Source organism: Puma concolor, chromosome C2, assembly GCF_028749965.1.
Source record: "Puma concolor isolate L17-30 chromosome C2, mPumCon1.1.hap2, whole genome shotgun sequence".
In the NCBI taxonomy this organism is placed as follows: domain Eukaryota; kingdom Metazoa; phylum Chordata; class Mammalia; order Carnivora; family Felidae; genus Puma; species Puma concolor.
Window position 1 is genome coordinate 94353464 of NC_141675.1, and position 25914 is coordinate 94379377.

Below are 25914 nucleotides of genomic sequence, written 5' to 3' on the forward strand. Positions count from 1 at the left end.
GGATAGTTCTTAACAAGGTGGGTTTTACCCTCCCCCTGTTTTCATATGCTTACTCTTCCTCAAAAGGCAAGACAACTGGAATTTCTTTGATATTCCAGCAATAATTTCCCTTCAGTACAGCCTGCGCTAACATATGCTTTGAGGTATTGTTTTTATTTTATTATTTTATTTTTTTAAAGGTTGCTTTATTTTTTTTAATCTTTTTAATGTTTATTTCTTTTTGAGACAGAGACAGAGCATGAACGGGGGAGGGCCAGAGAGAGAGGGAGACACAGAATCCTAAGCAGGCTCCAGGCTCTGAGCTGTCAGCACAGAGCCCGACGCAGGGCCCGAACTCATGAACAGTGAGATCATGACCCGAGCCAAAGTCGGAGGCTCAACCATCTGAGCCACCCAGGCGCCCCAGGTATTGTTTTTATTGAAACACACGCATTTGAAGGTTGCGTGGGTGGCTCAGTCAGGTAAGCGAGGGACTTCAGCTGAGGTCATGATCTCATGGTTTGAGTTCCAGCCCCACATTGGGTTTGCTGCGGTCAGCACGGAGCCTGCTTGGGATCCTCTGCCCTCCCCCCCCCCCCCCCCCCCCGCTATTCCCACGACTTGTGTTCTCTCTCTCCCCCAACCCCCACCCCCCACCAAATAAATAAACTTTAAAAACACACACGCATTTGAAATATTCCCAAATGGTTTGTGGAATTTCATTTTACTGGCAACCAAATATAGTCCCTTATGTTTTGCCAATCCTTACCCCTCCTTTATTCCCTTCTAGATGTAATTCAAAACTGCTACACTCTTTTAGTAGAATACAATGAATAGAATTTCGGAATTTGATAGCTGGAATTCTAAAGAAAAGGCCCAGAGGAGTAATTGACTACGGTCACCACCTGAATTAGTGACAGTCATCTGGGAGACAGGATTAGGTTAGCTCCCATCATAGCACTTACTATACTGCATCACAACTTCCTATTTGCTGATGTGTCTCAACAGACTAACTCTGAGGTCAGAGACCAGGTATATTCATCTCTATATCCAGGACCTAGCATGGTGTCTAGCATATAGGTTGTTGAATGAAGAATTCAGATTCCCTGACTCCTGGCTTTGACTCCAGGTTGTTGTTTATCCCATATGGATAGGAGTGGGGACCAGGACAAAGTCTCAAGTCCTGAAAGCCCAAGAAAATGGCTGTGAAGTCTGTCATCTACATGTAGGAAAAGTTAAATGCTTGTGATGATTCCAGAATCATTCTGGGGTGCGGGAGGACTTTCAATTGTGGAGCAGGGATGTTGGGAAGTTACTAATGAAGTCATTTATGTACAACTCAAATGTCCCCAGAACTCACTAACCTGTAGGTACAAATGATGTCTTTAATGGGCAAATTTCACTAACTCCATAGCTGCTTTCTTTGGGTAACTTTGTAAGATTCCCTTTGCCACTTCAAGAAGTCCCCAGACCTTTGGTGACTGCTCACATTGTTCCTGCTATTCCATCTTAGCTTCTCAGATTCTACCTTCTGTCACACTCCCACACTCCTGTTTCTCCAAGCCCCGAGATCTTACTTTTTTTTTTTTTTTTTATCACTGCAGAAATATTCCCCTTCCTCTGTTGTGTGCCCTTTTTGAGGGGTCTCAGAGCAATGCTAAGCCAAAAGGTGTTATGAGGTTTATTTGGACTACTCTGTTCCAGTACAGCTTTCTCCTCCCTAGCATGTGCCCTTGCCACTAGAGTAAAGGCATCAAGGAAGGATTTCAGTATAGTCACCACACTACCCGGAACCACCATTTGCCTATCCTCAGCCCTTGTTGCTGAGTTCTACTCATAGAACTCAATAGCTTCTTCTCCCATTGTGAGTTTCTCTTAGGGGTCAGAAGTTTTCCCTTTCCCTGCTAGGTTCTCACCAGATACTGCCCTTGCTACATATATTACAGTTTATTGTATTATATATGACAAACTGTTTTCACGGATAGAAAGAATGAATTTTGAGAATTCCCAAGGATTCCATTTACCTCATTTATTTGCCCCTCAAAGCATAACCCAATTTTTACCTCCATGAAGATTCCCCGTTATACTAGATGGAAATTTCTTCCTCCTCTGAACTCCAAATTCACATTGTCTGTATGAAAAATTGGCCTTATGATTAAGGCCTATGTCACCTTAGTCACCTTCTGCCTGTGATATCTCTCATATTGTTATTTACTTTATCATCTCAACCACAGAGCCCCTTGAGGCTAGGAAGCCTGTTGTAAACATTTTCTTATTTCCCACTGTTTATGCACAGTAGATGCCAAGCAGTATTTGATAAATATTAATTTGTAGTTGTAGCCCTCTGCCTTACCCATAGCACCTTACATCTGGATGCAGTAGGATTATCTTAAGTGATGGCATATATGGATGCATGGGAAGATGGATATTTATATACTTGTGTGTGTCCTTGTTTGTAGTCAGTGTAGGGGTCAAGGGTAGGGAAGTATCCTCTTTGGAGCTGAACCAAAGGAGCCCATTAAATTTTTTTCTCTTGGGAATTTCAGGCTGCAAGACAGAGCCTGGCAGTCTCTTGAACTGCATACAGTAGCACTCTAGAACAGTCCAAAACTCTTGCTGATGTTCCTGGAGTTTCCCTGCTTTCTTTCTTTCTAACTGCTATGAAATTTGTTTAGATTCTTTGAGATGCCCTCATAGTCTTCCAAATAAGTTCTTCTGCTTAAAGTAGCTAGAAGTTTCTGTTCTTGGCAATGAGGAGAACCTGACCTGCCACAGTAGAATAAGGTGTGACACTGACAACATCACACACAGGGTGCTCTCCAGATAAAGAAGAGCATGACTGTGTTATCCATGTATGCCACTTCATTAAAAAAAACTATTCTCTCTCTCTCTTTTTTTTTTTCTAAGAAAAGTATGGCCTTTAGCCCTCTGAGGAGGAAAGGTTAAGTTTGGGTCCTACGTAATGTTAACAACAAACAACACAACCTTTACAAATTATGGGGATAAAAATTATTTTCAAAAACATACATTTTTCATATTGTTACACACCATCCTCATATCACCTATACTGAGGTAAACAGATAAGTATAAAATCTGAATAACATTTGCTGAATTTAAATACAAAGATTCCCTTATTGACTATTCAAAGGGCAGATGAGAATCTGCATTGATCCAACTCTTACAGTCTTATCCAGTTCCCCTTAGGAGCAAATGGCTAGTCAATCTGTAAATAGGATCTAGTTAAGTCAACTGTCTCCATCCATCCATCCATTCTTCCTTTCAATGATTCTTTAGTATCTACTGTGTGAGGCACTGTACTGGATAATGGAGACCTCAAGATGAATAAAACATGATTCCCACCCATCAAGAAGCCTACAGAACAGTAGCAGAAATAGTCAAATAACTACAGTGTAATGTGATATATAACACAGGCACGAGCAAAGTTTTATCATAGCCCCTAAGTGCCTAATGGAATGAAAGAAAGGATCCAGAGACAGGATGCTTGAGCTGGAACTTGAAGCAAAATGGGAAATTCACAGGGAAATGCAGTTTCAGCTCTTCATTCAAAGAAGAGAAAATTCTGTTTCTAGTTTAGTGACAGGAAAATTAAAACAGAGAAAGATAACATCTACTGGGACCTCATACTGACAAGGCAACACCACTGTACAACACAGAAATCCAGACTGCTTATCGTTAGACTTCTAGCACCTAAGGACATGGTCCCCATGAATTTTTAATGCTCAGAAACAAAACATCTAACTTTCAATGTCTGCCTTATTCTATGCAATGATCTTACCAAGGATATTCAACTCCTCCTCTAAGAAGGTCCTTAGACTTAAACATTTATGGAAGGGAGTTTAAAAAGCCAAATACTTGCGGCACCTGGGTGGCTCAGTTGGTTAAGCATCCAACTTCGGCTCAGGTCATGATCTCGTGGTTTGTGAGTTTGAGCCCCGTGTCAAGCTCTGTGCTGACAGCGCAGAGCCTGGAGCCTGCTTTAGATTTTGTGTCTCCCCCTCTCTCTGCCCCTCCCCTGCTCATGCTCTGTGTCTGTCTCTCAATAATAAATAAATGTTAAAAAAAATTATTTTAAAAAAGCCAAATACTTTCCTCACTAATGGAATAAAATCCCTGATTTTATATGACTGAACCTCACATTTACTAATTTTGAAACAAACTAATATACGGAACAGTTCTTAAGAAGCAAAGGAAAAGAGCAGATTTAATGTGGAAAAGTTGGGCCAAAGGGACAGAATGGTTCTGAGTCATCAAACTCTATGGGTTTTCATCTAAAAATTTTTCTTCACTTTTGACTATAAAAGGGAGAGCATCCTGAGAGATTAAACCACTATCCAAATGTGTTTTTCAAAAAGGGAAAAAAGGGAAAAAGAGGCACTCCAACATGGATTTGCACTGAAATATTTCCTACATGAGTAAGTGCTCAACTTGGATGATCTAAACCCCAATAACATTTCATAGATGAAGACACCTTGAGGTCCCTGCATGCCCTTGTGGCTGTGGACACTGCTGCCAATTTAAAGAGGAAAAATATTAAGGGTGTGTAAGGAGTGAGGAAAATTTGCTGTTTTGTGCACAGTTCCTTTAAAGAGTGAGGACTACTTTCTAAATTTATTAAGAGGTTTTTGTCTTTTTTTAAAATAGAGACCATAAAAAGAAGTAGTGTGTGAAGGCACAAAAAAGGGGAACTTGAAATCCAATTGCAATAATTACTCATGCAATTGGCCCCTTTCTCTGTGGCATTATAGAAACCTCCTGAGTACCAAAAAGCTTATGCTTTTACAAAAGAGAACTGCCACATCATTGCATGGCACAACTACTGCTTCCTTAGACCTTTCAGGAAATGATCCCCAAGTGGTTTTCACTAGCCCCATAGGGCTTCCTACATTAAAATACAGTGACCAAGATTAGCCTTGAATAACTGAACTGCAGAGATGAGTTATACTAGTTCCAAATGATTAGTTTTCTGCTCCAAATGATGGGATAAAGTATCCTCTGACGGACATAGTTGGTTTCACAGTGATGGACATACATGTATGGATGATCTGAGGCACAAGCTGTGATTGGTCTTAAGAAAATGAAAGGTGGAATTGGGTTCAACACCCAAATCTCATGATTTCTGGTCCTTATTCAGCCAAAGCGTTGAGCTGCTCCGAGTCCATATTATACACATTTTTGATCTTTCTCAGTTGTCTGGGTGCAGCATGATAAGGAAAACTAGGTATTTGGCTTGATAACAGTATTCAAGGTAGAGGTGCCACGCTCATGGTAAGCTTCTCACCACAGGATATCTGAGAGCTGCTGCCAGAGAGGACTGTGGTCCAATGATGATGACTAGAGTTCAGTTTTCAAAATTTTAGGAATAATCTGATCATAGCCTTTCCTTCTTGTTACATTATAGGACAGGAATTTAGAGTATTCAGTCAACAGGTTCTCCCAGTAACAGGTGATGTCATCCATCTGCAAGTGGTTCATAATAAACTGGCTTCCCCTAGAGACGAGATTAATAAGAACACTTAAAGCACAGCATTTAATAATACTAATAGCTTACATCTAAGTGCTTACCTTGTGCCAAGTCCTATTCAGATGCTTTATATGAATTAACTCTTTTGATCTGCAGAGCCAACCCTATAGCCATCATATCCACACACATGCACTTAGCAATAGAACTTAACTTTTTTTCTTAAAAATAAACATATAAAGAGTGAATTCTCAGAAATTCTGTACTTGTTTAATTACCTGAAAGATTTCAGTCTACTTCTATAAAGGATGGGCTTGGGACATATGTGAATGTGTGTGTTCCCTCTGGAAAGGTTTTTTTTTTTTTTAATTTTTTTTTTAACGGTTACTTATTTTTGAGAGACTGAGAGAGACAGAGTGTGAGCAGGGGAGGGGCAGAGAGAAAGGGAGACACAGAATCCAAAGCAAGCTCCAGGCTCTGAGCTGTCAGCACAGAGACCGATGCAGGACTTGACCCCACAAACTGTGAGATCCTGACCCAAGCCAAAGTCAGATGCTCAACTGACTGAGCCACCCAGGCGCCCGCCCCCCAGTAAGTTTTAATTCTGATTATCTCTGTAGAATGAGAACGAAATCCAGATATCACCATGATAACAATAGTCATGTGACTTTAGTTGGGGATGATAAAGTAAAATAGATAAGGAAAAATGAATAGAACTTACCTTTCAGCAATTTCTTGAGCCATGTCATCATTTGCTTTTACAAAATGCAACAGCTCCCTAAAATGGTAAGAATCATTAGTCTCTAAAATATACACTGAGCTAAGAAAGACCACAGACTGAGGTCTATGGTTAATCTCTAGATAGGTGGATAATTGATTATTTCTTTTTTATTTTATCTCATTTTTTAAAATGTTTTATTTATTTTTGAGAGCATACATGTAGGGGAGGGGCAGAGAGAGGAGGACAGAGGATCTGAAGCGGGCTCTGCACTGACAGCAGCAAGCCCAATGTGGGGCTCAAACTCACAAACCACCACATCACGACCTGAACCAAAGTTGAACTCTCAACCAACTGAGCCTCCCAGGTGTCCCTGTTTCTTTTCTAAAGCAAAGACATTTGGGTCCTTACAGGACAAAAACAACAACAACAACGGGGCGCCTGGGTGGCGCAGTCGGTTAGGTGTCCGACTTCAGCCAGGTCACGATCTCGCGGTCCGTGAGTTCGAGCCCCGTGTCGGGCTCTGGGCTGATGGCTCAGAGCCTGGAGCCTGTTTCCGATTCTGTGTCTCCCTCTCTCTCTGCCCCTCCCCTGTTCATGTTCTGTCTCTCTCTGTCCCAAAAATAAATAAACGTTCAAAAACAACAACAACAACAAACAACAACAACAAAAGTCCCCACACAGGCTAAAGGCAACCTGTTGTAGATTTGGGACATACTTGAGAAAATAGAGAAATATTCAATGATACACATCAAAAATCAATAGTGAAAAAAAATTACCCTCCTGTCTCTTGCTGTAGCCCCTAGAAGAGGGCCCTGGTTTCATGTTTCTGGGCCCTTTCCATATCTCTTCCTCGTTCCTCCCATCATGTGAGAAAATTGGCCTCAGCTTCAGTGGGGTCAGTTCTCACATATCTGAAAGTCTCTTTGATAATATAACAACATCTAATAACCCTATCTTTAGTCTTTGAGAGATAAGCACTTTTCTACTGTGGACTGCCTGAACATTACATTTCAAACTAGCATTAGAGCGCTTTTTCAGATTAAATCTCACATATAGCCTAGTTGACTGGTAGCACTGTATATACAAACCACATAGAAAAAAAGGCTTTCAGGGCTCCTGGGTGGCTTAGTGAGTTAAGCATCTGCCTTCAGCTCAGGTCACGATCTCACGGTCTGTGAGTTCGAGCCCCTCGTCGGGCTCTGTGCTGACAGCTCAGAACTGGGAGCTTACTTCGGATTCTGTGTCTCCCTTTCTCTCTGCCCATCCTTTGCTTGCTCTCTGTCTCTCAGTCTCTCTCTCAAAAGTAAATAAACATTGAAAAATTTATATAAAAAAAACTTTCAAGGGAAAAAGTCATCAGTAGTAAATGCCTTAAATGGCTGGGGACTTAGAGGCAGATTGGGGAGTCATTAGGCACTCTGCTTGGGGAGAGCCACTCACTGGACATTGGAGAGATCTGTTTTGACTGGGATATAGTGAACCCATGGCTTCAGTTGTGGATAGAAGAATTCAAGCCACTCATCACCAACATGGAAAACAAGGGAACCACACAGGAAGAGGTGTTTGAACCGGAAACTTGCGGCTACACCTCGAAAATTAAACAGATACCTGGGAAAGAAAGAGCAAAATATATTCAATACTATACACCTGCTACCACAAATAGGATCTTTTTCTTCTTATTCCCTCCTCCCCATCTCTCCTTTTATGACCCCTCTCCCTGCCCTTCCTATTTTCAGGTTTCAAGGACACATCTGCATGTCCCTGTGGGTTTCCAGGGGCTACTGGCTGTTTCAGGGAATATCAGGTGGGGGAGAAAAGAGGATTCTTTCTCCAGACAGACCTAGAGAGGGCCACAAACTGGGTCTAGATAGAGAGAGGTAAGGCTCAGATGGAGAGAGTACCTTACCCTTTCCTATGAGCTTTCCTGGGCCTAATGTCTCTAGTGAGTCATGGCTCCCCAAAGCCTTGTTTTTCCCCTGGGGTACCCCACCAGAAGCACCTGCTGTTCCCCTTCTGAACATAATTCCTCTTCTGAATTCTGGAGAAGAAAACCAGGTATACCTAATCAATCTTCAAAGAAATGCCCCCTGGAAAAAAGCTATCTTAGAAAAGAACATGGTCTTTTCAGCATTTCTCATGCATGCACCCCTATCTCCAACTAGAGTTGCTTCTACCCTAGAGTTCCCACTATGCAGTGTAATCAGCATTCACCTCTCTGAATCCCCCTACTTCCTCCTCCTGACCTGGTTTTACTTGTTCACCTAATCCTTAGTCCTGGCATTGAATTCTAACATTTTAGTTACATATGCTTTATTCATTTTGAAATGTAAACTTTTATTAATCTGATAAATACTTTAACTTTACCTATTGGTTGGATGGGGTGTAGAGAGAAGGAATCCCATCACTTTGGTTGCTAGCAGAAAGGTCTATGGAGGCAGGGACCATTTTTTAGGGTCTCTGCAGTTCCCATAGAACTCAGGTGAGAACCCTGTACACACAGCATGTTCTCATTAAACAACAACCAGATGAATTAATAGGACTTTCATAAACCCCAGCTGGACCTAGTATTAAAGTTCTCTCCCAAAGTGAAGCTATTCCAAATGTAATAGGGAAACCAAGAGTCAGGAGTCCTAGAAGTCTTACTTGTATTTGCAGTGATCCACAAGATGGACATCCTTAGCAGCTGGCTTCCCCAAGGTGTCCTTTAAGCGAAAAGGAAGTTATTAGTATTGAGAGTGGTAGTATTTATTGAAAAGCAGTATGCAGCAAACATAGTTAAGCATTCCATCAACACGACCTCATTTCATTGTCCTGAATAAACACATTCAGAGGAATTATTATCCCATTTTATACATGAAGAAGCCATGGTCTCGAAAAGTTGAGACTTGCTCAGGGTCACGTGGCCCTATGTAGAGGAGCAAGGGTTTTAACCTGGGCCTGTCTGATTTTAGAGTTTAAGCTCCCAGAGCCATGTGGATCCTTCTCTGAACTCAGAGATCCTAACCTACAGCACATTTCACTCTGTGTAAAGTATACATATACGAAGGTACAGGTGGTGGCTGGTGGGCTCAGAGGTAAAATCCACACACAGATTTTGTTGGGGATGGAAAGTATTTAAAAATAAAAATTCAAACCATTGCCAACATTTACAGGTGGTAAGATATTTCTTCCAAAAACCCCGATTTCCAACTTTTCTTGTAAAACATAAAAGGAAGGTCTGGTAAACTGAGCTCCTATTCCCTTGGCGGCGTTGACCAGACCTTTAGCTCTCTCTCCTGCTCACTCCTGTGGCCTCCTGGGGCATCTGAGTTTGAGACCCCCATTTATATCCCAGCTACCTTAGAAGATGGCAAACACTTTGATGAGGGAAACAAGTCTTGTTTGCTTTTGCAGCACCCCACAGTAGAGGCTGTGCTGAATGGATACACTTTTCATATTTTTCTTTTTCTTTTTTTTTTTTTTAATTTTTAAATGTTTATTTATTTTTTATTTTTGAGACAGAGAGAGACAGAGCATGAACGGGGGAGGGTCAGAGAGAGAGGGAGACACAGAATCTGAAACAGGCTCCAGGCTCTGAGCCGTCAGCACAGAGCCCGACGCGGGGCTCGAACTCACGGACCGTGAGATCATGACCTGAGCCGAAGTCGGACACTTAACCGACTGAGCCACCCAGGTGCCCCCATATTTTTATTTTTCAACAAAGTTTGTTAGACTTCATTTGCTCCTGTTTGATTACAACTATCACATATTACATCTCAGATACACTTAGTTTTCCCACAAGAAGTTTAAAACTTCTTTTCATATCATCCTCATATGGCATTTGAAAATTTCAAATGAGGACATTTAGGGCTTAAAGTTCTTTGAATAAGGCAAGAAGTCATAGAAGACAGAGATGAACTCCAACCTGAAGGAGCCAGTCATTGCTGGCATTGCCTTAGAATCACTTGGAGAGTTGTAAATAAATTAAGAATATCTTTACATTTCAATTAAGAATATCTTTACGTTTCAAATGCTTGAAAAATACCCAAAGAAGAGTATTTATGACATGTGAAAATTACATGAAATTCAAATTTCCATGTCATAAATAAAGTTTTACTAGAACACAGCCAGGCTCATTCATTTACATAGTGTCTGTGGCTGCTTTCACACTGTGATGGCAGAGTTGAGTAACTACAACAAGACCATACAATCCACAAAGCCTAAAATATTTACCATTTGGCCCTTTCCATAAAAAGTTTGTGTCCTCTGGTTTAAACCTTAAAAGTAGTAAAAAAACAAAACAAAACAAAAACAACAACAACAACAAAACAACAAAACAAAACCAAAACTACTACTCATAATATGGCCCAGAAAAGCAATGTGAGTTTGAAAGAATAATTTACATATATGCTAATACTAGTTTGTGGATCTTTCTCTACATTCATCTATCACTAAGAGGAAACCTGATCTGGAATTCTACCCAGGTGACAATGTTCTTTGAGTGAGAATGTTCACTGCTATGGTTCTATTCAGACAATTGTGATTACTTTCATAGATTTCCAGGCTTGGTTTTTGGTGTATTCTGCATCAACAAGTTTTGGGTTTTTCCGAGATAGAAGAATGAGAGGATCCCGTTCTGGACTTGTCCTATAAAAGAAGCATATGACATAAAACATGTGTCCTCCACCATAATACTGTTCCCAATCTCTAAAAAGTAAGCTGTAATTGGACCCAATGCAATGACTGTACACATAGATGGATAACTTACTGGTTACAACAGAGGTGGGGGTGGGGGTGGGGGGGTACTGGGCCCTGTGCATATAGGTGTTCCTGCCTGTTTTCCTGGCTGTTTACCCTTCAGAGATGGGGAGTATTGGGCCCTTCTTTGCTTACATCTAGTCTTTAAGAGGATGTTGTTCTGAACTCTACAGGCATATCCCAGGGAATGAGTTCCCTTTTGGGATGGCTCATGTAGCGTCTATAATCACTAGTACTCACAGCTGTGTGACTAGGTAATCACCCCTCACCAAAATAGCTACATGACCTTTGTTGTGTGTATTTCGTAAGGTCCAGTGTAATATTTAAATTAAAAAGAAAACTAAAGGGCTAAAACCTGTAGAAAAAGTCCTAGTTATGGTCCAAGTAGGAGATGGTCCTGACATTTGAGAGGTCCTGGACACCTCTCCCGCCCCCCCCCCCCCCAACCTGCCATGGACCCACTCTCTAGAAAAGCGGACATATCCCTATATAATTTATAGGAAGTCCTAGAACTCTTCAAGTCCACACATGGATCCCAAGTTAAGAAGCTGTGATCTTAAGATCTGAGAATCAAGAGAAGTTGATAAGGACCAGTAAGCAGTGGCTACTGGGCCTATCTACATTCTCAAGTTCACTGCCTCAATAGAGGGTATGATCTCCAACAAGGACTCACCAGGAAAACGACAAGACCCTTCTCCTTTCACGGTCCCTGTTCTGTTCATCTATACAACAGATGGTCTTCATGTATCTACATGGCAGGTACTGTTCTTGGCACTGGGGATGTGGGTCTGAGTAACATGGAGAGGGTCCTTGACCAACATTTCCCTTTCCCTCCTCCCTTTCTTCCCTGCTTCCCTTTCCATTTTCATCAGTCTCAGTCTGTGGTCTCCACCATTATTTGGCAGCCACATGGCCTCATGGAAAAAGGAGTCAGGAGATCTGGTGATGGTTCCTGATCCACCATTAACTAGCATAGTGACTAGAAGAGGTCCAGGTCAGAAGCTACCCATAGGACATATATTCTCTTAGGCAAGAGGACAACTCAGCTGTTCTCTTCAACATACACTCAATGCCTAATATACTCATGGCACTCTAAATACCTATTCAATGAATAAATGAATGAACCTTACTTCTTTCAATTCCAATTCAACTAAGAGTGATTTGGGCAAAAAATTTAAATTCTCTGTCTAAAATTCTGTGCTTCTACATTTATTTCTTAGTTATCTTAGTTTTCTCTTTGAACTAGAGATCTTCACACCCTCAAAATTGCTTATATTTTACAAATTTCTTTGTAAAATGCCAGAAAATATAGTCACCTTGATCCTCGGAAATATGCTGTAGAGTTTTTCTTCTTCCATGGCCACTGTGCTGCTGACCTAAAAATAGATTTCAGTTAGTTTCTATGTTTTTCTCTTAACCAAATGAGGATGTGTTTTAACCACTTCTGAAGATTAGTTCAGAGCTTTACATTTTTCATTAAGTCTGACCGAGGCTTTCAAAAGAAAGAGCCCTCAATGACATTGCATTTCCCTTTGTTGTTGCTTCATTCCTTTGGAAATGCTAGCCAATAATATCTACAATCTGTTCCTCCGTTAATAAGTTAACAACATTGAAAGAAAAGTTCCCAGCCCCTAAATGACATGTTTAGAGCTATTTAATGCATACAATCAGGATTTCTTCTCTGCTTTATGTAGAGTGGTGCTATTGATAAACTTAATAGGCAAAGAGACCTGCAGAAAATATCAGAAATTGAATTAAGGGCAATAAAACAAATCACTCCCTGACCTCGTGTTTAGGATGCATAGGCAGCATCTTTAGAAACGTGTCTGATATTGCAAAGCACCCTGTATTCTTGAAACTGTCCTAAGTGCTCCATGAAACAAAGTCCCTGAAACTCAGGTCTCAGTACATACTACCATGACCAGCTTTTCTTGCTGAAGCTGCTAGTTCACAGATGCAGCATTTTTAACTTCCTTTGTAGGGGCCCTGCACAGGGTTGCATGGTGTCTTCCTCTGAGAAATGAGGGGGACAGCTGAATTGGAGTTAATGAGGGATTTCTGGACTATTTACCATAATGGAGAGACTTAGGATATAAACTTTTTAGGTAGAAATACTTTTAAAGACATAAATGTCACATTACTCAGCTTCTCTCAGTTGAGAGCATTGCTCATTTTCATGGCCTATCTCATAGGTTTTCCTTGCTATACCATCTTTTCCTGATTCTACAATCCAAAGCCAAAACTATCTCTCATTGTGCCCCATACTCCCTCCCACCGAAACATAAATGCTATACCACTGGGTTATTTTTGTTTACTGGGTTTTTGTTTTTTACTGGAAATATGGTATATGCTCATTATATAAAATTCTTTTTTAAGTTTATTTTATTTATTTTGGGGGGGATGTGAGTAGAGGAGGAGCAGAGAGAGAGAGAGAGAGAGAGAGAGAGAATCCCAAGTGGGCTCTGCACTGTTAGCACAGACCCAACATGGGGTTTGATCCCACGAACCATGAGATCATGACCTGAGCTGAAACCAAGAGTTGGACCCTTACCGACTGAGCCACCCAGGAGCCCCTATATAAGATTCTAATGGAAAAGCATAAAATAAAAGTAGAAAAATCATCTGGAACCCTCCTGCCCGTAGATAACCATTTTTACCAATTTAACGTCTCAGTGAAGAATTTCCTTCCAATCAAGTCTCCATATCAGTAGTTCTCAATTGGTGACTTTGCCCCGTTCCCCCAGAAGACATTTGGCCATGACTATAGACATTTTTGATTGTCACTACTGGGGGACTGCTACTGGCATTTAGTGTCATTAAGACACTAATGGGGGGGCGCCTGGGTGGCGCAGTCGGTTAAGCGTCCGACTTCAGCCAGGTCACGATCTCGCGGTCCGTGAGTTCGAGCCCCGCGTCAGGCTCTGGGCTGATGGCTCAGAGCCTGGAGCCTGTTTCCGATTCTGTGTCTCCCTCTCTCTCTGCCCCTCCCCCGTTCATGCTCTGTCTCTCTCTGTCCCAAAAATAAATAAACGTTTAAAAAAAAAAAAAAAGACACTAATGGGGTGCTGCTAACTATCCTGCAAGGACAGGATAGTTATGCACAGGACAGACCCCTGCAACAAAGAATGATCCTATCCAAAATGTCAATACTACCAATATTGAGAAACCTTGCTCTATATAACGCAGATATTTTATATATATTATATATTATATATTATATATATACCCATTCTCACAATGCTTGAGGTGGTTTTGTTATCCCTAATTTACAGCTGAGGCTCTTGAGAGGGTAAGCAGTTTGCCCAGAGTCACACAGCTGATAAGAGCCAGAGTATAAACCCAGAGTCCCTGTTTTTAAGCCCTATGCTACCTTTACTTTGCATTCAGGCACAACATTCCATTTTATAGCCATGCCATAATTCACTTCATTACTTATTCATGGGCTTTTAGGTAGTGTCTAACTCTTTGCTTTAAGAAACAATACTGTAGTGAATATCTTTGTGTACCTACCTTTACATACTTGTCCAATTAACTCTTTGGGATAAATTCTAGAAGTGAAATGGCTGGGTCAAAGATATATACATTTTATATTTTGATATACATTGCCAAACCACCCAATAAAAAAGTATCAATTTATACTGAAATTCTGAGTATAAATTTCCTTGGTCCCTGGGAAAACTGTATTTAATATACACAGACTTGTACCATCTCTGTTTTCTCTCTCCCTCATTCTTTCTACCCACCTACTTACCCTCAAAAGACCTATGTTAGGACTTTTTTCCCCAGGCAAGTGCTAAAAGTGGCCAACACAGCCTGGGGCTGCCCCAGACCTCTTTTATAACCATCCTCCCTACCTCCTATGACAGTAGAGACATAAATCTTTAAAATACAGAAACAGTGAATTCTTCTACGGAGTGAAAAGTAAGTCAATAGGGACAAACTCCCAAAAGATTAGAAAAAATAGCAGGCAGACATCAATGCAGAAAAACAAGGAGATTTTTAAAGTTTCAAAGTAAGAAGTGAAATCACATAGCTAGAGCTTTTGAATGGAGGGCTCTAAAATATAAAATTATAATTCTGGGGGCACCTGGGCGGCTCAGTCGGTTAAGCGTCTGACTTTTGCTCAGGTCATGATCTCACGGTTTGTGAGTTCGAGCCCCACATCGGGCTGTGTGCTGACAGCTCAAAGCCTGAAGCCTGCTTCGGATTCTGTGTCTCCTTCTCTCTCTGCCCCTCCCCCACTTGTGCTCTGTCTCTCTCTATCAAAAATAAATAGATGTATAAAAAAATCTCTTTTTAAATTACAATTCTGCAATCATGAATAAATTCACCTGAAGAATAAGAGGGGACGATATCAAAAGAAAAATATGTTCTTGTAAGTTTAGATTTTAAAACATAATCAATCTCCCTAAAATAAGCTTAGTGGTTTTCAAGGGAGGAAAAAGAGTACGTAGTGGAGGAACTGGTAACACCTTGACTAGGTGATCAAAATTAATATCTCTAAAGAGTTAAGGATGGGGGCACCTGGGTGGCTCAGTTGGTTAAGCATCCACCTCTGGATTTCAGCTCAGGTCATGATCTCACAGTTTGTGAGACTGAGCTCTGTCAGCACAGAGCCCAGATTCTCTTTCCCTTTCTCTCAGCCCCTCCCCCACACACTCTGCCTCTCTCAAAATAAATAAGTAAACATTAAAAAAAAAAAAAAAAGAAGAGTTATAGATGGATGCAAAAATCACTTAGGTAAGTATTAAGGCCAGCAATGCATAAGCTGAATCTAATCATGAGGAATAGACAAAACTAAACTGAAGAACATTCTATAATGTATGTGGCCTGTATTCTTTGAAATGTCAGTGTTATGAAAGAGAAAGACAGACTGAAGAGCTGTTCCAGATTACAGGAGACTAAACAGAAATAATAACTAAATGCAACACATGAGCCTGGATTGTATCCTGTACTGGAGGTAGAATGTGCCATACAGAACATTATTGGGATAATTAAGTGTTGTACCAATATTGTTTCCTGAATTTGATAATTGCAGCATGGTTATAAAGGAGAATATCCTTGCTATTGGGAAATACACACTAAAGTATTAGGATGTACAGGGTCATAAGGTATGCAACTTACTCTCAAATAGTCCAGAAAACAAGAAATTATACATATATTACACATAGCCTAAAAGTCTATCATAGGAAATAATGAGGTAAATTATTATCCATGCAACGGAATACCATGTAACTAATAAAAATAATGAGGTAGTTTCATATGTACTGACATGGAAAGATCCCTAAAACACACTAAGAAGTGGGGGGAAAAGATGCCGATGTTAGACATACTTCTTTATTTTTATGAGCATATATAGGTTTCATAATCAGAAAAAAAGGTTGTTTTTATTTTTTATTTTATTTTTTTTTCAACGTTTATTTTTGGGACAGAGAGACAGAGCATGAACGGGGGAGGGGCAGAGAGAGAGGGAGACACAGAATCGGAAACAGGCTCCAGGCTCTGAGCCATCAGCCCAGAGCCTGACGCGGGGCTCGAACTCACGGACCGCGAGATCGTGACCTGGCTGAAGTCGGACGCTTAACCGACTGCGCCACCCAGGCGCCCCAAAAAGGTTGTTTTTAAAGATTTAAAAAACAAAGTAGGGTGCCTGGATGGCTCAGTTGATTAAGCGTCCAACTCAATTTTGGCTCAAGTCATGATCTCACAGTTGTAAGATCGAGCCCTGCATGGGGCTCTACACTGAGCATGGAGCCTCCTTGAGATTCTCTCTCTCCTTCTCACTCAGCCCCTTCCCTGCTTGTTCTCTCTCTCTCTGTCTCTAGAAAGAAAGAAAGAAAGAAAGAAAGAAAGAAAGAAAGAGAAAGAAAGAAGAAAGAAAGGAAGGAAGGAAGGAAGGAAGGAAGGAAGGAAGGAAGGAAAGAGAAAAAAACAAAGTAGATGGATAGCAGGTAGAAAAAGAGCTACAAAAAAGAAGAGTGTAAAAAGTGTATTTGCAAGTACCTGAAAAAAAAAAAAAGGATTAGATAACTAAAGCCAAGAATAACTTGAAGAAAAACAGGTTAAAAAAACTTGTTATTTTTCCCTCTGGAGAGGATGGGTAAGGTTAATTGGTAATGTGGAGAAGATAATGCACTTGGATACCAGGACTTCAGGCCTAGATTGGTTCCTGACGTTGACCAAGTCACTCAACCCCTGAAGTAAAGAGTTGGAAAGGACAATTTCCAGTTCTAGTTCTGTGAAGTATGAGACCAAGGTATTTTACAAAATCATTTTCAAAGTACACCTACCAGATAACAGACTCATTTTTTACCTGGTGGCTCTAACCGCCATTGAGGACTTCAGCCCTATGTGTTTCTTTTTTTTTTTTTTTAAATTTTTTTTTTTTTTTTTAACGTTTATTTATTTTTTTTGGGACAGAGAGAGACAGAGCATGAACGGGGGAGGGGCAGAGAGAGAGGGAGACACAGAATCGGAAACAGGCTCCAGGCTCTGAGCCATCAGCCCAGAGCCCGACGCGGGGCTCAAACTCACGGACCGCGAGATCGTGACCTGGCTGAAGTCGGACGCTTAACCGACTGCGCCACCCAGGCGCCCCAGCCCTATGTGTTTCTTTAGAAAAGGGACATTCTTTTCACCCCCTTTGAATCTCCAGCCACACATGGTACAGGTGATAGATATTTGTGGAAATGAAGTTAAATTAAATTTTTGCTTCCTCAATGGACCTGAGAGAGGACCTATAAAGACTGTATTTCTTCTAGAAGTTTTCTAATTAGGTATCAATGTTGTTTAAATCATAAATGCAAAATGTAGGTAGGTAAGAAATACCTATAGCTTGGATGACATGGACAATCTAAATTCTGAAATGACATCAGATAGACTCAACAGCCCAAGCATGTCTCAGTCGTGAATCAGGAGAATCTGGAATAAGTTTGTACTTGAGATAATTATGGGACAATATGTCCTCCCCATCTCCACCTTAAGGACTTAGATCTAAGTTATAAAGTACATTTATGTTCCTCCTAGTAATTTTCTATTCTCCCCCACAACATGGTCATTCACTTTTTTCAAATTATGAAAGTAATTCACTCTTATTTGGAGAATCTTAAAAATACAGAAAAATTTAAAGAAGAAAAGAAAAGGCTCCTATACTCCTTTCCCCAAAGGCATTACTGATACTTTAGGGTAGGCTCTGCTCTTTTCCTATGGATGGGTAAATATTTTATACACACACAAAATTGCTTATGCTATAGTTTTTCTTTTGTTTTTAACTTAAACATTAGTTTATTTCAAGAAGACCTACAAAGAAGGACAAATAAAACCTCTCTAAAGGACCTACCTTACCAGATCTTCTCTGAAGAGGTCCCACCGTCCAAGACCTGTAGGATAAATTGGCCAAACAGCAGGCCCCCCTTCCCAAAATGTCCAAGCAGGATACATGATATCATGGTACTCTGATGTCTTCAACAGAAACAGAAAGGTTGTTCTACATCAGTCTCAGAACAGAGAGAGAAGAATTAAACTACAGTCATGCCACAGTATCTGGACAAAAGTCTTGCTCTAGTATTAAATTGCAAAAAATATATTTTCCTTTGTCTGCAAAGTCTGGACTCTAGACATTAAAAGAGAAAAATGACCGTGGGTTAAAAATCATGGGCTCACTGAATCCCAGAATTTAAAATCTCATTAAAGGTCAACTTTTCCAGTTACCCAAAGTTCTATTTGTTAGGGTTTTTAGTTTAAGGAAACAAAATACCTAACTCTGAATCATCACACAGCTCTTTTATCTTTTAACTGCTATTACATTTGGAGTATATACTGTCTTACCCGTTCCTGATTATTTCCTAGATGGATCTTTTGAGAGCAAGCATCACAATTAAATGGTTAAAATGGTAGGGGCTCTTGAAACAGATCATCTGGGTTTGAATGCTGACTCAAAATGCTGACTCTACTTCTTTCCAACTCTAGGCAAGTTACTTAATTTTTCTATGCCTGCTTTATCTTTATGATGGGAGAAATAATACCAATAATGTTACCTATCTAATGGGCTTACTAAATGAGTTAGTACATGTGAAAAACTTAGACCAGTGTTTGGTACATAGTAAGTACTCAGTAAGTGTTCATTAGTGTTATCTAATACTGTGGTACTGTTGAGCTCGCCCTGGTTGGTCAATAAATTATTGATTATTTGTTGATAAGGACCAGAAGTGCTGATGGGCAGAATGGGAGAAAGGGATATTATCCCACATCTTTTGAAAAAAGTTTTAAATCATTTGTTCTCTTTTTATGATTACTTCTGTTAAAACTCTGGCCTGATAAACCTCTAACTCTTCAGTAGTTTCACTGGAATTACACATGCAATATGCTGTTTGCCTTTCTCAAATACTTTTGAAAAATGGTATGTGATTCATAAAGCAGCTCAGACATAACAGCTGCTCAATAGAAGCTGTACAATTACTATAAAGTTGAAAGACTAAAAGCTTTCTCTTGGGAATTAGAAGTCACTGGCTTAGAAACAAAAAGAGAAGATGAAAAGAAAGTATACTGATTGTTATACTTTACCATACACAGAAACAACAAATAGATAACAAGCATAAAGTCCTTACTGACTTACATGGGAGCTTCTATCTGTTCTTCTGGGAGGGTTTCATGACAAACAAGAAAACCAAGCACTTTTGAGAAATGAGGCTAAATCATGGGAAATGCAACATAAATGTGGCCTCAGCCCATTTGCAACACAGTAAATACACAAGTCTACAGAGAAAGTAAACTGTGATAAAGAAAAAGTGGGGATAAAAGGTCCCTCTTTGGAGAAACCACATCAGAGATGGTGCTCCTTTTCTCAAAGTCCATCGGGTTTTCCTAAACCCTCCCTTCCCCCATAGAATCTTCCACCCATTCTCTTCTAGCCCTCCCACCCCACCCCTAAATGTGGCCATACCTAGTCTCAAGGGAACCAAGGCCCATGCCTTCCAATACACATTTGCAACAACCTGGGCACTGAGAAGATATTAACTATCTCAAATTCTTCAAGTCCACAGGTGTGAACTAGTACTCCTATTCCTCCATAACTAGACTCAAAGCTCACCCTCTCACATATTCCTCTTGGATATCCCAGACCTATCCCCTCAATGTACTGCTTCAGCACAAACTGTGTGGAGTTATCCACCACCTTCAGCTTCACTGTTAGCCATGCTGGGCCCCTGGGATACACTGACAGATAGGACTACACACACACACACACAGACACACATATGGGAGTTCAACAAATAGTTTTTGAATGAAGGTGTTCTCTAACTCCAAGCCCATGAGCTATTTTGAGCCACTCTCTCCCTATGTTCTGTAGGATCTCTAAACCTTTCCTTCAATGTCCTATCAGTTCTTTAGGCGTCCATTATTCTCTCCCCTTCATCCCTAGACCTATAGACACTTAAGCAATCTTTTTACCCATTTCCTCAGTCTTATTGTTCAGCCACTGTGAAGCTAAGAGGGACACAGGCCAATTCCTGGACCTCAGGCGTCACCCTCACCATTACCTAGCAGATTCTGTCATAGGACAATCATCTCCTACTCATACTCTAGAGGAACACCTCCCATCTCCCCATACATCTCTCCCTATACTGACCTTACTGAAGGAGAAGACTGGAATGGCAGGCTCCATCCATTTAGGAACCTGAGGATAATCTCGTACATTGATCACCATTTCCATGTCAGGGAGGCGTCCGATAACTTCCAAAATAAAGTGTTCAACACCACTACACCTGTCAACCAGAAATACCACATATTCACCAGATCAGTGCCTACTATAGGACAAGACATGGTCCCATTCACACTTTGAAAGCCCGTGTTCAGATCATCAGCCTTCTGCAAAGTTTCCTGAAAGCAATGCTTCTAAAAGGACTTTTCTACTCTCTTATATTGTGCAAGGCATCTTTCCTAGCTAAACTGCTCCAGCTTACAACACTTCATGAAGTTTTCCAGTTAGATCATAAGTCTGAAAGATGTATTATTGCTACTCCTACCACTTTTCCTCTATTCATCCCTAGTTTTTAAAAATTTCCTCTTTAGTTTAATTAGGAAGCAAGATACAAATTTTGATAGTAACCAGAAAAAGCTAATTCTCTAAGTGTGTCCCTAGGGCTTTGCCTCTCACAAAGACATTATATTTATATCCACCATAATTAAGCTTCATAATTTAGGAGGAAAGATAGGAAAACTTTTATTGCCTTTGAGTTGAATACTTCAGAACACTATCAAAATCAGTTTTGCAAGCCAGAAAGAATGTTATGTACACAATCACAAAGACTGTAATACAGGCATACTTGAGAGATACTGTAGGTTTGGTTCCAGACCATCACAATAAAGCAAATATGGCAATAACGCAAGCCAAGAGAATTTTGGGGTTCCCAAGTACAATAAAAGTTACGTTTATACTATACTGTGGTCTATTAAGTGTGCAATAATAGTATTATGTCTAAGAAAACGATGTGCATATCTTAATGAAAGACACTTTATTGATAAAAAATGCTAAGAATCATCTGAGCTTTCAGCAAGTTGTGATTACTGATCACAAATCACCATAACAAATACAATAATAATAAAGTTTGAAACATTGAGAAAATTGTTCCAAAATATGACCCAGAGATGTGAAGTGAGCAAATGCTGTTAGAAAAATGGCACCAATAAACTTGTTAGATGCAGGGTTGCCAAAAACCTTCAATTTATTAAAAAAATGCAGTATCTGCAAAAGGCAATAAAGTGAAGCCAAATAAAACAAGGTTTGCCTGTATACTTTTCTGGCTGGACTCCCCAGGAATCCTCAGAGGAACTCTGGAAAGAGAGGATACACTGGCAGATTAGCTTTTCTGCCCTATCCCTTGAGGTCCTGACCACCACTATCCTGGAGGGAACATTACAAGGTTTGACCAAAATTTTCCAGTAGCATATAAATGACTGATTCATAAAATTGATTTATATAGAGAGAGGTAACTGCAAAAAATATCAATGATTCATAAACGAAAGAAAAGATGCTCAACTGTATTAAAGAATGTCCCAGAAGCGCCTGGGTGGCTCAGTTGGTTAAGCGTCCAACTCTTGATTTTGGCTCAGGTCATGATCTCATGGTTCATGAGATTGAGCCCTACATTGAGCTCCATGCTGTGTGTGGAGCCTTTAAGATTCTCTCTCTCTCTCTCTCCCTCTGCCCCTCCCTTGCTCCCCAAAACCCAAACTTGTAAAAACAGAGAATGAAATGGTGGTCACCAAGGGATGGGGGGAACAGGACAGATGCTGCTTAAGGGTACAAACTTACAGCAAGTAGTGAATATGCCCTAGAGATCTAATGCACAGTATAGTGAATATAGACAACAATACTGTATTATAATCAAACTTGCTAAAAAACCAAAATTTAATTATTCCAACTACTAAAACGAAAGGATAATTATGTAATTAGTGCTACAATGGCAATCATATATTATATAAATGTGTCAGATTAACATGTTGTGTACCTTAAATGTATATATTATATGTCAAATATATTTCAATTAAAAATTTATTTTTTAAAAAATTTTTTTAATGTTTTATTTATTTTTGAGACAGAGAGAGACAGAGCATGAACAGGGGAGGGTCAGAGAGAGAGGGAGACACAGAATCTGAAGCAGGCTGCAGACTCTGAGCTGTCAGCACAGAGCCCAATGTGGGGCTCGAACTCATGGACCATGAGATCGTGACCTGAGCTGAAGTCGGACGCTTAACCGACTGAGCCACCCAGGTGCCCCTCAATTAAAAATTTAAAAACAAAGTATCACTATGACAAAAAAAAAAAAAAAAAAAAAAAAAAAAGTGCTGTTGAAGCTAGGTGCTAGTCTTCACCAATCAGACTGACAAAGATCAGAGTCCAATAATGCACAGTATTGATGAAAGTATGAGGTCTATTCTGAGCATGTAATACAAGGGTGGTGGAAGTGAAAATAGGCACAACTTTGGGATGGCTGGCTGGCTCACTGGGTGTCATGGGTTCAAGCCCCATGTTGGGTGTAGAGATTACTTACAAAACAAAAAAGAAAAAGTATATGAAAGAAGAAAATAGGCACAACTCCTTTGGAAGACAGTCTGCTTCTATTCATCAAGATTTAAAAAACACATTAGTTGACCTACTAATCCTACTTGTAGGAATTGAGCCTGCAGATATAATTACATGAGTACTCAAAGGTTTAAGTTCACTACAGCATTGTTTACATGTGTTGAAATTCAAAGGGGAATGGTGGAGAATAATTTAAATGTCCTTTGATAGAGGGATGAATAAAGAAGTCCACACAATGGATCAGTATGCAGCCATGGAATAGTGAGATATAGTCTATGTACTCATAAGGAACAATTTAAAAATATGTTATATGAAAAAGAAAAGTAAGTTGCAGAACAGAAGATACACATGTTCTATTTTGTTGATGAGTCTAGACAACTGTATATGCATAAACTATTTCTAGAAGGATATACAAGAAACTTGTAATCATAGTTGTCTTTTGAGAGGAGGACTCAGGGACTAGAGGTTTGGGGGTTGAAGGTAGTAGAGAAACCTCCATTTCCTTGTTCATATTTTCAGGTTATCTAAATATTTTACCATGTGCAAGGAACAGTCCTTTGATGATAAAATAAACAAATAGAACTAGTTAGAAGTTTAAAAAATATAATGTTGCTATACATTTACATTTAACAGCTAAAACATTTTGTTTTCTTTCATGTTCAGCTTTTAAAATAGCACTCTTTCACAAACTGTATAATGCCGTTTATGATTCCTTTTATATAAAACTCTAGGAAATGATCTATAATGACAGAAGGCAGATCAGTGGATGCCTGAGAATAGGGGTAAAAGGACAGCATGGCAGGGAGGGGTAGGAGAGAATGATTGCAAAGAGGCACAAAGAAATTTTTGGGAGTGACAGATACATTCATTATCTTGGTGTATACATACAGCAAAACTTATCAAATTATAATTGTATTAAAAAGAATAAAATACCAAAAAAAGGAATAAAATATCTAGTCATAAATTTGACTAATGAGATAGAAGACCTGTACTCTGAAAACTGTAAGACATTGATGGAAGAAATTTAAGATGACACAAATCAATGGAAAAATATACCATGCTCATTGATTGGAAAAATTAATATTGATAAAATATCCATGCTACCCAAATCTACAGATTCAATGCCACTATCAAAATACCAATATCATTTTTCACAGAATGAGGACAGATAATCCTAACATTTGTATGGAACCACAAAAGACCCTTAATAGCCAAAGCAATCTTGAGAAGGAAGAACAAAGTTGGAGGTATCACAAGCCCAGGTTTCAAACTATACTACAAAGCAATAATAATCAAAACAGTATGGTACTGGCACAAAAATAGGCACACAGATCACCAGAACAGAATAGAAAGCCTAGAAATAAACCCACGCTTGTATGGTCACTTAATCTTTAACAGAGGAGACAAGAATATACAATGGAGAAAAAAATAACCTCTTCAATAAATGGTGTTGGGAAAACTGGACAGCTACACACAAAAGAATAAAACTGGACCACCTTCTTACACCATATACAAAAACAAACTCAAAATGGATTAAAGACCTAGGTGTAAGGCCTGAAACCATGAAACTCCTGAAAGAAAACATAGGCAGTAAACTCTTGGACACTGGTTTTAGCAATATTTTTTTAGATCTGTCTCCTCAGGCAAGGGCAACAAATGCAAAAATAAGCAATTAGGACTACACCAAACTAAAAAGCTTTTTCACAGTGAAGGACACCATCAACAAAACAAAAAGCAACATACTGAATGGGAGAAGATATTTGCAAAATATCTGGTAAAGGGTAAATATCAAAAATATATAAAGAACTCATTCAACTCAACACCAAAAGACAAATAATCCAATGAAACAATGGGCATAGACATGAATAGACATTTTCCAAAGAAGATGTACAGATGTCCAACAGACACATGAAAAGATACTCAACATTACTAATCATCAGGGAAATGCAAATCAGAACCATAGTGAGATATCATCACCAGTCAGAATGGCTATTATCAAAAAGATAAGAAATATTAGGGGCACCTGGGTGGCTCAGTTGGTTAAGCATCCAACTTTGGCTCAGGTCATGATCTCACAATTTGTGGGTTGAAGCCCTGTGCCGGGCTCTGTGCTGACAGCTCAGAGCTTTGAGCCTGCTTCAGATTCTGTGTCCCCCCCTCTCTCTTCCCCTCCCCTACTTGTGCTCTGTCTCTTTGTCTCTCAAAAATAAATAAACATAAAAAAAATTTCTGGGGCACCTGGGTGGCCCAGTTGGTTGAGCATCCAACTTCGGCTCAGATCATGATCTCACTGCTTGTGAGTTCAAGCCCTGCATCGGGCTCTGTGCTGACAGCTCAGAGCCTGGAGCCTGCTTTGGGTTCTGTGTTTCCCTCTCTGCCCCTCTCCTGTTCGTGCTCTGTCTCTCTTATGTTTTATTTTATATAAAATAAAACATAAAAAAATAAAATAAAAATAATTTAAAAAACATTAAAAAAAATTTTAAGTATTAAAAAAATAAGAAATAATAATTGTTGGAAAGAAAGGATACAAAGAGAACCCTCATGCACTGTTGGTGGGAATGCAAATTGGTGTAGCCACTGTGGAAAACATTATGGAGGTTCCTCAAAAAATTAAAAATGGAAATACCTATGATTTGGTAATTTCACTTCTGAGTATTTACCCAAGGAAAACAAAAATACCAATTTGAAAAGATATATACACTCTTGTGTTTACTGCAGCATTATTTATAATACTACATATGGAAGCAACTTAAGTGTCCATTGATAGATGACTCGATAAGATATAATATATATATACATATATATATATAATACATATATCTACATGTATATAATGGAGTGAATATATATAATGGAATGAATATATATACGTACATATATATATAATGGAATGAATGAATATACATGTAATTAAAT

The 25914-nt window shown here is 39.6% G+C and overlaps 1 protein-coding gene across 2 annotated transcripts in view; it reads right to left on the reverse strand.

Moving 5' to 3' along the window:
- Positions 1-1993: 1993 nt before the first annotated feature.
- Positions 1994-25914, reverse strand: part of POGLUT1 (protein O-glucosyltransferase 1) — a 29973-nt gene continuing 6052 nt past the window's right edge. The window contains exons 4-11 of one of the 2 annotated variants that reach the window (XM_086675350.1): positions 20542-20677; positions 18256-18377; positions 12233-12292; positions 10706-10805; positions 8823-8881; positions 7620-7787; positions 6180-6236; positions 1994-5488 (exon numbers count right to left, since the gene is read on the reverse strand). In XM_086675350.1, coding sequence (XP_086531476.1) covers positions 5332-5488; positions 6180-6236; positions 7620-7787; positions 8823-8881; positions 10706-10805; positions 12233-12292; positions 18256-18377; positions 20542-20677 — 859 coding nt within the window. In that variant the 3' untranslated portion in view covers positions 1994-5331. The remainder of the gene's footprint in view (positions 5489-6179; positions 6237-7619; positions 7788-8822; positions 8882-10705; positions 10806-12232; positions 12293-18255; positions 18378-20541; positions 20678-25914) is intronic. The other variant, XM_086675351.1, reaches the window with a different exon arrangement.